Raw genomic sequence first — 12,303 nt, forward strand, 5'->3', positions numbered from 1 at the left:
CTCTTCCCTTGTCTTCAGTCACTCACCAATCACAAAAAATCCCTGCCGTTTCCTTACCTCAGTAGTCACTTGCAAACTGGTGATGGAGAGGGATATGGGAAAGAGGTAAAGATGCGGAACAGAGTTTTGAGGGTTGAGTATGCCTAAAGGTGGTTAAAGGGAAGGGGAAGGCTCAGCAGCCTAAGGCACTGAGGTTTCCTAACTGTTTTTCATGTTGTCTGAGCTCACTGGCATAAAAGTGGTGAGGATCCTAGGATATTTGGGAATACAGCTGGGGTTTTGAAGAAGATAGCAGGTATCCTCTTTTCACAACAAATTCTGTATGTAGAAGCCTATGAAATAAGATAGCTATATGTTTTCTGTGGGAGAGGAGCTTTATTTAGACAATCTTCCTATGCTTCGTCAAAGTTCAGCTCCTTTCTGGAGGAAGGCTTCTCAGAGGGAGGCTGTTCTTTTCTGCTCCTTCCCTAGCACAGCCAGGAGCTGCTGCAACTGCAGTTCGTAGAAACTAAAATGTAGAATGGAAATACTGATATACAACATTCAGATAATAATATTAACTTTCACAATCATGTAGCCAGCAAAGTAGGCTGTAAATTACACTTATTTGCAAAAATTACAGCTTGGGCAGCTTACATTGATCAGCTAAAGTCTAAAAGCAATTCCATTAAAGAGAAGTAAACATGTTTTGAATGATCAAATGGTGTGTAGGATGTCCAAGAAGGGCATTGGAGATTCCTTTACAGGGCCATGGTTAAGGATTCTAGAAGAAAGGCACTGCAAAATATTAAGCTGTCATTTTGCTGGAGAGAGATTGTTACTGCGTGATTGGATTTGGCTAACTGTTGTCAGTGCTTCATAGAACACAGCAATGCAAACTGTGACTTCTGTCTGCTTAGATGTTCAGGGTTTCCAGACAAAACTTCAGGATTTTTAAATTGCAGTTTACACAAACTGTTCTTAGAGTCTTTTTACTTTTCTAAATAGTGGCCTAATTTTAGTGGCAGTTACAGGTATCTCACCTGTGTGCCATCCACAAAAAACAATACTCAGAAACTGCAGCTGAGGCTGGCTGCTCAGTATGGGACCTCTGCCGGGTCATGTTTCCATAATTTTGGAAACACGCAAAAAGCAAAAGAAGCAGGTCCATACTTTTAGGTATACGTATTCTGTTTGCATAGCCAGCAGTGCTTGCTTGTGTACCTGAAAGCACTGGGAAACCTAACTTCTGAATGATTTTGATGCTTGTAGGCAGCAATGTCTTTTCTGTAGCTAAGCTGCTTAGGTAGGTGTGGAGTTTATGTAGTTGTGGCATCAGGAAAACAATACCAATGTTGATTAAATCTGGAACATGTTAAACCCTTTCTCACAACCAGCTTAGAAAATTCAGATTTTCTACATACTGCTAACAAAACATCCCATAAGGCTGTCTTCCAGTCTAACAAGTCGACGTAAACCCAAAGGGGAGGTATTTCAGCTTAATTAAACTTAATGCATGTAAACAAGAAGGAGGAGACAAGGAATATCTCTTCTGCTTCTGTTCAGCTGCCCCTAATATAAATAGTTCTGTGATACATTGCTGCATATTAGATCTGACTGAGAGCTCCAACTTTGTTTTTTGCCAAAATTGAAAATGAAATGAAATATATGTGTAGTGTCAAAATGGCATTTTTTGCTGAAACATTTCTACTAGCTCTATTATAGACCTTACTACTTTCAGACTGGGGAAATGTTCAATTTCATTTTGAGCTAAGGTTTGAAAGATTTGCTTCTTTTTGTTACGTAAGCACAGCAAAGGAAGAGAGCTCACACACATAAAACTAGCATCTACCAGATTAGTGTGCAGCCCCTCTGTCATGGTTTAACCCCAGCCAGCAACTAAGCACCACACAGCCCCTCGCTCACTCCCCCAAGCTGGAGTGGGGGGAGGAGAATCAGAAGGGTAAAAGTGACAAAACTGAGTTGAGATAAAGACAGTTTAATAGGTAAAGCAAAAGCCGCGCACGCAAGCAAAGCAAAACAAGGAATTCATTCACCACTTCCTATGGGCAGGCAGGTGTTCAGCCATCTCCAGGAAAGCAGGGCTCCATCATGGCCAACAGTTACTTGGGAAGACAAATGCCATCACTCTGAACATCCTCCCCCTTCCTTCTTCCCCCAGCTTTATATGCTGAGCATGATGTCCTGTGGTCTGGAATACTCCTTTGGTCGGTTGGGGTCAGCCATCCCGGCTGTGTCCCCTCCCAACTTCTTGTGCCCCCCCAGCCTGCTCGCTGCTGGGGTGGTGTGAGAAGCAGAAAAGGCCTTGGGTCTGTGTAAGCCCTGCTCAGCAGTAAGGAAGACATCCCTGTATTATCAAGGCTGTTTCTAGCACAAATCCTAAACATAGCCCCACACGAGCTACTATGAAGAAAATTAACTCTATCCTAGCCAAAACCAGAACACCCTGAATAGGACATAAATAGGCTCGTTTAGCCCCCTTTTTAAGGTTATAAAGCTCATACAGTTATTTTTGCCTCTGTTGATGTCCAGAGTTCTATCACTAACATTTCATGGAATTCTGTAGTTAAACCATGTTTAATCTCAGAAATGGTACAAACGATTTCTGCCTTCTGTTTGAGATAGCACTTTGTGCTATTTTGTCCAGATTATTTGTTGTTACATTTCTTCTTTCATTTATAACTTTCATTTCTCCAAATATCTCAATGACTCCTCCACAGTTAAAGGATCAGTCTATTCTCTTTGTTTACAGCATGTTTCATAAGAATCCTACCAACAGAAGACAAAAAGCCAGTCAACACACATGCCATTTAAACTGGACAACACACCTCCTTTTCTTGGCAGTCTCTGCTTCTTAGTTTGTTGATTTATGTGAGAAGAAAGCTATACCTGACACCACTTACAATTTTGGCTTGGCAGAATCAGTTTCATAAAAGAGTTACTTTCTTGAATTCAGTAGCTACTCGAATTTGCTGCCAGCGTGCATTCTTAGGTCTCAATATATCTGAGAACAGTGTTGTTTATAATGCTGTCTCTCTGAGAAATGTTGTCACAGGATGACTATTCCACAAAGGGCTAAATCCCAATGTCCGCATCTTCTGTTCCACACGCAGCCACATTTTCATGCAATTCATCTAATATAGCTTTCAACATTTTGGTGGGTTAAGAGGTTGGTGCTCCAGAGTCTTTGTACGGCTGAAGAATTACATTCATTTTGATGTTATACTCTGCTTTCATTCTAAAGATCTCCAGCTGAGATGTTTTACAAGACCACAAATTTTGTGTGACAAGCATTGTTTCCTTCTGAATCAGTTTTGAACTCTCAGGAATGTAAGAGTATGCTTTTTTCAAGAATTTACAGGATCATAAAGGTGGCTGTGACTGTCATGGAGAAAGCATAGGGAGTATGGGACTGCCGTATTCTGTGAGAAGGCAATCCCTACTGAAGATGGGGTAAGCTCTCAGTAGATATGAAGGAAAGGTTTAGTTTTAGTGTACTTTTTGCTTTGTGAATGTTTATTTTGGAAAATGTGTGTTTTAAAAACTTTTATTACAAAGTATTATTTTAATTGTGCTAATAAAGGCAGAACTTTGAGGTGCAGTAGCACAGAAACAGTATCAAAAGAGTAATACTGAAAACAGCTTAACTCAGTAAAAGAAGAATAAAAAACAGATGTTCTCTCCTTAAGTAAGACATATGGATGATAGTGTGAAGAAGATTTGAGAATGCACAAGTATCCTTAGTGGGACCATAGTATAAGTCAAAGGTGTCTGTTATTAGGGAGGGAAAACGTGATAAACAGTTACGTAGGTAGTGACACAATAAATTTGGTAAATATTAAGCTGTAATAAAAATGGAATACTGCAACCATGAAATCTTTCTTTTTTCATAAGTCAGTATTAAATTCAAATTCAGCTTTTGAGATTTACCAGGGGATCTACTTGGGAAAATAACTGGCCACAGAGAAACAGCTCACAATGCCATCTGACTCCTGTGGGTATATAATCTGCATTGACCTAGGCTTACTTCCAGGCAATTCTGACAGCTCTTCCACTCTTAAAGGGATTTTTGTCCTCTGCGATTAGTCAGTTAAGGTGTAGTAAGAAAATTGTATACATAACCTGTGGAAGAATAATTCTACATAGTACATTATATCTATCAGAGCATTAATTATCATATAAACATGCTGAAGAATCAGATTTTTCTCTTAAAAAGATGAAAATACCCAGAAAAATACCATGTAAGAGAAAATTGGTTCAGCCATTTGCGAAGAGCAAAGAATCATATTTCACACCATTACAGATTCACGTGTTGTGTTTTCTGATTAGTGTAGTTCTTGCAGATATCAACCAAAAATCTGTTGCTAAAGCTCCTTGCTTTTGTATTTAGTATAGATTTCTTACTCCTTTAGACCCCTATAACTGTAGCTGTTTGTGGCCAGGTGCTGTGGAGAGTTAAGATTATCCCTCTTGTGGTTACTGCTTTTTCACAGATACTTCCTAAAGGACCTCTTGATTGTCATTGTGTTCCAGCTGGAATCTGCATAAGCACCTACACTGTCTTTTGGGTAGCATGTTTGGCCATGGAGGGTTTTAGATCTTGAAAGCCTGTGCTGCTCATTTGCTGTCTATAGTTGAATAAATGGGTGTCCTATGAATTACCTAGTTACTTGTCCTACAGGGCACAGGGAGGAAATTCCCTGAAAATGGTAAATTGCCTGAGGCTGTATAATGTTTGTTTGCAGGTGGAGGGCAGGCAGAGAAGGGTTGATTGTTGGTTGATTCCTGTTTGAGTTGAAACAGACTTTAGGAAAAAAAAAACAACAAAGAAGTAGTCTTGCTTTAAGAAATACCTAGTGAAGGTGAGGATACCACAATCATTGCTTAGTTATTACCTTCACTGTTAAAAATTTAAACTTAACATCTTTTCCAAATTTGTTTAGCTTTGCTGTCTTGTTATGTTTTTGGCTGATAGATGTCTGCTCTTTATTGATCTTTATGAAATATATAAAAATACTGCATCACTGCATTTGAAACATTCTAGTTGTATCTTCACCTTCAAAAAGATTACAGCGGGAACAATATTCTAACTCTTGCATGCTTAGCCTGGAAAAGGAGGCTGTGGAAAGAGGGCCATTGTTACTGTGGACAGTAATCCCTGCCCTACATAACAAATGTAATGCTGAACAGCAAATTGATTTCAGCTACCCGTGCATGGCAAGGGAGAAGTCTCAAACCACAACAAAAAAGTTGTGATCATTTGACTGTTCAGTCTGGGACACTACTGCAGTCCGCTTACTTTTCCTGTTGTTTCACAATAGTTAGCAATGAATAAAAATTAAAGCAATTGGTTTGACACTCTGGAGAGGTTTTCTAGAATTACTGGTAGAAAAGGAAAAAATAACTAAAAATGAAAAGTATTACTTGGTTTTACTCTGTGCTTTGGAGTGTTGGAGGAAGGAATTGGGGGAAAAAATTTAATCCTTTTTCTCTCTCTATCCATGTAGTATGAAATGGGTTTGGTTTATTCCTTATTTTTTATAAATGTGAGATAAGTATAATTGAGAATGAGGTTTGGTTTTTGGCTTTTCTCCAATAAAAATAGTTTTGTCTTTATGAAGTTGCTTCTGTCCTTACCTAGTAGCAGGTTGAAGAGGGTAGTAGTTCTGCAGGAAAGGATCTGGGGTTATGTTAGACAAAAAATAAATCAATGATGTACTGTTGCAAAAAACCTCAGTCATCACTGCAGTATGTGTAAGGATGAGTATAGCCTGTAAAGCACAAGAAATGATCCTTATGCTATAGTCAGCATTTGCAAGGCCTTGGTTGTGCCCAGTATAGGATTCTGCATTTGAGGAAGAAGGTGGACCAGCTTGAGGTGAACCAAATGAAATTAAGGAAAATGATCAGAGACGTAGGAAATTGGTCTCAGTTGAGGATTGGAGGAAATGGGGTTAATATGTCATGCAGTAAAGGCGAAAAAACCTTCAAGCATGATAGTAGAGTTTAAAGGGGTACAAGTCTGCTGTGTAACAGCCTGTTCTCAAAAGCTATGGGAGGAAAGCAGCAATGGTTTTTCAACTGTGGGATGGACATAAGGAGGACACTGATGGTAAAGATAAACAGTGGAACAGTGGGATGAAGCTGCAGGATCTTTAGGAGCAGATCAAAGAAACATCTGTCATGAGTGATAGAGGCACAGTTGAGTCTATCCTGAGGCATGTAAGTAGTACGAGGGTCTTAAAGACACCTTGGACCCTAATTTACAACTTTGATGTAGATTTTATTATTTAGCATAAATGGTGTTAAGTTATACATTTGGATTAGCTAAACCTTTTGGTTCTAAATGGCTGTAGTAAGCAATGAATGAAGTTTCTTATTGCTAGGAAATGGTCCTATTTCTACCCTACATCTCATCTCTGCCTTGGTGTTTTCTACCTAGGTTTACATATGGAAAACAGAACACGTGGGATCTGAATCTCTTTTTGTGCCACTGTTAACTAATTGCATCTCTAGGGATTTATTTGCCTGTTTATCTCCATGTGAATGCTCTAAATGGGTCTGTAAGACTTTGTATTTGAATGAGTCCTCTGTATCACCTTCTGTATGTGAGTTAGAGATCGGCACTTCTGGTATTTTGCTGTTGATTCATTATTCCCCTGGCTGAGGGGCTGGCCAAGAAGACACAAAACCACTGACCAGATCAGCAAGAGCAAATGTGGCTCAGTGTAAGCTGTTAAATGACTAGAACTTGTTGACTCATTTAATGTCTGCCTGGTTCCCATGGCTGGTATTTCCATCTTCAAATGAAGGTCACTTGAGGAGCATGCAATTATAGTGGCAGGAGTAAATCCATATCTTTCTATCATTTTTTCAGTACTGTTGGAAAAAACAAAGCAAGCAATGCATTGATTTTATAGCATGGAAGTTATTTTGTGTGCTGGCAGTGACTGAAATCTCTTTTAAACTTAGATCCTACAGAATGTTCTTTTACACAGTGAGTGTTTTTACTCGTGATATATTAACAACTTTGATTCTGTTTTTCATCTGTTCTCTGTGACGCTTTTTCTCAAATACTTTTACTGGCTGTTCAGAATACTAACTGCGCCATATAATTGTAACAATTACAACAGCTATGCAGTTGCTGTAGAAGGAATGTAGTAGTTTTGAAATGTCACCAGCATGCTAAATCAGTCAGTGTTCCTTTTCACTGGCTGATGGGAAAGTAAATAAAAATCCAGTGATTGGAAAAGATGGATGCTTTTTTTTTTTAATTATACCTTTGCTATAAAAATGTTTCAGTTTTAATTCAAATGTTTCATTTATTTTATTCTACTTACTGAACAGAAATACTTTATATTCTATTTTAAATGTTTCAGGTTTTTTTAAAAAACAACGTGACAATATGCACTTATTTCATCAGCACAAGGTGAAATGCCTGGATGTAGTCCCTGCTTTTCTCTCATATCTAAAAATGTTTCAGATGCAGAGAGTATCTGATACAGGATAAATTTCTCTATTTCATACAACAGTTTCCATTGAATTCTTTAACACACAACCCCAAGTTGTAGATTTCAGCTACTGAAAGCAGTAAAATTTCTGTATGGTTTTTGGTTTGTTTCTTTTTTTAATCGGAAGTCTGTTTCATAGTATATTTCTTGTCATAGCTGTAGCTTGGAGTCCACTGTGAAAGCAGTAACTTGTCTTTTCTTTCAGGGAACGGGAAAAGTTGAAATATTAATATTTCTGAAGAAATCTCTTAATACCAGATGTATTGTGAGAAGTGGGGAAGGGAAGATGTTTGTTTCTGTAATTGTTCCCTTTGCAGACTGATTTAAAAAAATTACTATGAGTGGAATGAGTTCTACACAGTTAATTGAGACCATATCAATTGATAGCCATTGACAGTGTTTATTATCAAATAGCTAAAAATAAGTCCCGTCCTTTGTGTCCCTGAGATAAGAGATGATATTCTGATGCATGTCTTTTCACAGGACCTGTTGTTCAGTGTGTGCGCTCTCAATATCGTCTCCACCATTGTCTGTGCTTTGGCAACAGCGATGTGTTGCATGCAGATGGTTTCTTCTGATCTTCTGCAAATGGTGAGTATGTTTCAGTGAGGACACAGGATATTGTCCAACATAACATATTGTCCTTATCTCTGTATACTCATTTGTACCTACTTTTTTGCTTGTAAACTTAAGCCTATTTGTGTGTCTTTGTGTAGTGTTAGAATGTGGGTGTACATGGGTGTATTTTTTTATCTGCATGCATCTATATAAATACAGCATACAGATGTATGCAGTATGAATAGCTGCTGTGTTTAAAATGTTCACATGCTATATTACAGAGTTATAATCAGGATTTTGCAATTGGGACTATGTTATTTTTGTTAACAAGGTTATTAACGAGGTTCAGTTATATATGCACATTAAATTTTCTGTCATTACGTGTTTATTATCTTCAGTTTCTGCACTATCCAGAGCAATTACTTAGCTTTGAGATACTGTTTTTCACTGCTTTTCTGGTATGAGAACTACGGAGCATGAGAACTATGGAGTATGAGAACTATGAGTTCAAAACTGGAACTTTTCACAGCCCTGTACCGGTAACAGTGTTTTCAAAGGAAAACAAGTTCAGCTTCAGAGTAGCGCTTGTGTTTAAAACAAGAGGGAAAAGGATTATTAGTCTTCTGCATAGCCAGCTGCATTACAGGATACTGTCTTGTTTTGGTTGGACAAAGACAGCTTTCCTATCCCAGATGAGTGCTGTGATTCTGAAGGTTTCAATGTAATGTTGAAATAAAAAAGAAAAATTTTAAATCCTTTGTATTTTGCAGGCCAGGTATACTGTTTCTAACCCAGCTCTGTTACTGGCTAATCTAGGAAATTATCCTCTGTTTAATAAGAGAGGGCAAGCACACAAACCTAATACCAGTCATTTGTAAATCTCTCTTATTTTAAAAGTTTGCATAGGTAGAATACTGGCCCAGCAAGTTAGCTGCAAACCATTTACACGACAGAGAAATGTTGTATAACCTGCCATGCAGGCATGTGGTTGATTTAGAAATAAATAAATAAATAAATAAATAAATGAAAATACGCTAGCTGCCATGGGTATTGATTTAAGTGCATGAATTACAGAGATAAGGCTGTCCTTTATAGACAAGTGTTAAAGTCACTCGCTTACAAACTTAAAGAGTATCTTCAGTCTGTGATCTGGTGTTTACTTCACATAGTAGTGGATAGAGTAAGTTAGGCACATATGTCTGCATAATGCCTACAAATGGTACATAAATGCATTTTTTCATATAGCACTGAGTATTCATATTGTGTGTTGTTGTGGTTTAACCCCAGCCAGCAACTAAGCACCACGCAGCTGCTCACTCACTCCCGCCCCCCCCCCCCCCCCCCCCAGTGGGATAGGGGACAAAATCAGGAAAAGAAGTAAAACTCGTGGGTTGAGATAACGGTTTAATAGAACAGAAAAGAAGAAACTAAGAATGATAATGATAACACTAATAAAATGATAACAGTAATGATAAAAGGATTGGAATGTACAAATGATGCACAGTGCAATTGCTCACCACCCACCGATCGACACCCAGTTAATCCCCGAGCGGCCATCCCCCCACTCCCACTCCCCCCAGTTTATATACTGGGCATGACATCACACGGTATGGAATACCCCCTTGGCCACGTTGGGTCAGCTGCCCTGGCTGTGTCCCCTCGCAACTTCTTATGCCCCTCAGCCTTCTTGCTGGCTGGGCATGAGAAGCTGAAAAATCCTTGACTTTAGACTAAACATTACTTAGCAACAACTGAAAACATCAGTGTTATCAACATTCTTCTCATACTGAACTCAAAACATAGCACTATACCAGCTCCTAGGAAGACAATTAACTCTATCCCAGCTGAAACCAGGACATGTGTGCTTGTAGAAGCTTGTAAACAGTACTTATTTAATAGTTTTGTTTTGGATGTCAAACAATTGACAAAAATAATCATGTCAGCTGGCGACACATTGTATTTTAAACAGGATTTTTTAAAGGATTTTTATCATATTGTGGGTATTCTTTCTCTTCATACACTTCCCCCCCACCATGATATTTGCTGCAAGAATGCCTATTGACTGAAGATCTTTTTCACCTTGCAGTGATGACAGAGAGATGAAGTGATCATTACACCTGGAAAGATCTGTCTGTCTAGTGTAACAATAGTAGCAGTGGTCCAGAAGTGTAACCATATATATTGCAGGAATCTTAACCTACACTTAATTTTATGATATTTAGCAGTGTAAGAGGAATAAAGATGTATAGATGACAATGAACCAAGAATGATAATAAAGTGCTTCTGACAAGCATGTGCAAGAAGCAGTAATCTCAACAGGAAGTCAAATACCTTAAAAGCACATTAATTTTTCCCTCTGCCACTTCATTCTTCACTTCTTCCCTAAAATTCTTTCCTTACCACCTGGCAATGCTGCCTGTCAACGTCTTTTTGCTTCCTATGCTTTGTGCTTCCAGTTTTCTGTCTTCCTGCTTAGTTGTCCGTTCTCCCAACCTATTCAGCTCCATTGATGAGACTTTTCATCCCTCTCTGCAGAAGAAGGGAATTATATCTTTCTTTCTGCTCAATCCCAGTCTTTGTTTGTTTATCCTTAAGTTTTTCCCTTTCTTTTTTCAGGTTGCTGAGCCAGATTCCTACCAGGCCTAAGTAAGCGTAACTTCCCTGGGGCTACGCTGACTTAGACCAGCTGAACTCTGACCTGAAGATTTCTTTTTCTTTCACTATTTTCAGTCTATTGTCCCATGATCTGCAGTTCCCTTTTCCTCTACTGCACCCAGAAATCTGATTTACTTCCTTTTTTCTTGCTTGTTAATGCTTGATTTGTGCTTTTTCCTTTTACTTTTCACTGAGGTATGCATCTTCTCTTAGCAGGGTTGTACCATGCTGGAAGTTTAAGATAGCAGCAGCAAGAGATACCACCCCTCTTAGATGAAAAGGTTTTAATGATTGTGCTGATTCTTTTACTCTGTTCTTACAGTATTCAAGAGCTACATAGGCTCTCCTGTAGGAAGAGGAGGCATAAAAATACAATTCCTAGCCAGCAAAAGCATTATGCAATAGGGAGCATCCTCCTTGGACATCATTAGGTCATCAGTTTTGTGATTCATGTGCTGTGTTAGCGTTCCTGTCTCAGAAATTAATCAGTTAGAATGGTGTGCAACTTTCAAATAATTCCAAGTTTTCTTCTGGCGTGTTTGATGTGCTTTGGGTTTTATTGCCTAGGAACATAGAGCAGGTATAATACAGTCTCAAGAAAATCTGCAACAGTGCTTCATGAGTATCTGCTGTCTTGCTAACTTTTGCATACAGTGAGTATCTGATTCATACAAGCAGATTGACTGTTTTATTGGAAACTGCTACCTTCTGATGTACTGATATTTTAGTAAAAATGCCCTGGAAAATATAAACACAAGCTGTCTGGTAGTAAGTGCAGATTAAATTTTCCAATGAATTTGAAGGAGTTTTTTGGGTTAAAAATAATCCCACCAAACAAACATTTGGTTTCAAGCATTAAGGAAAAAATACTGCAAAAAATTGCAAACTATTTTTATTGCATTGTATTTTAGTTTCCTTTAGTTTTTAATTTTGTACTGTCGTATGGGACACAAAAGCATATTTTCCTAGGTTGTTCCGTCTTTGAGTTGACTGTTTCAGAAAGTACCCCAAATTTTTCACCTCACTTTAACCTTTCTCACCCTGTTAAGTATACACAGTTGCTCAGGGGGAAAAAAAATCTACCAATTGTACTCAAGCTGCAAGAGTAAATGATACCATAGTTAAAGATTGAAATTGCTTTTGCTATGTGTTTCACTACTTTAGACAGTTTAAGGCTGCACTCCATTATAGGGCTTCCCAGAATTGTTCTTTCTGTGTACACACCCCTCCAGCAGATAAATGTGAATCAAATCAGATTATATCAAGGTTCTGTAATGTGAAGAAACATCTCTTAATAACCAAGCTGTCACTTCCATGATATTTTATTTGTTACCTAAGGCAGTTTCAGTTTTCGTCTTGTCTAATGAATGGCTACTGCAAAAATTCACCCTGTTTTCTTCAAAAGGTAGCTGCCTGAATTAAATATAGAAATACAAGAAATTATGCCCACTGTGGCCAAGCTAAAGCACAAAGTACACCTATTCCATGAAGTACACCTATTCCAGTCCTTCTTCCACTCTAAATATGTTTATACAGTACTTATCCTAGAAGTACTGGCACTGATATCATTCAGTGTATT

General features: G+C 38.3%; 1 protein-coding gene across 6 annotated transcripts in view; it reads left to right on the forward strand.

The window, feature by feature from the left end:
* The window catches only part of ENTREP2 (endosomal transmembrane epsin interactor 2), a 178,781-nt gene that overhangs the window by 125,611 nt on the left and 40,867 nt on the right, over positions 1-12,303 (forward strand). For all 6 annotated transcript variants that reach the window (XR_008238194.1, XR_008238195.1, XM_052807461.1 and 3 more), the window contains one exon: positions 7,995-8,102. Coding sequence is in view for 4 of the 6 variants with exons in the window: in XM_052807461.1 (XP_052663421.1) it covers positions 7,995-8,102 (108 nt within the window). In the remaining 2 variants the exon portion in view is untranslated. The remainder of the gene's footprint in view (positions 1-7,994; positions 8,103-12,303) is intronic.

Source organism: Harpia harpyja, chromosome 14 (genome assembly GCF_026419915.1).
Source record: "Harpia harpyja isolate bHarHar1 chromosome 14, bHarHar1 primary haplotype, whole genome shotgun sequence".
Lineage (NCBI taxonomy): Eukaryota > Metazoa > Chordata > Aves > Accipitriformes > Accipitridae > Harpia > Harpia harpyja.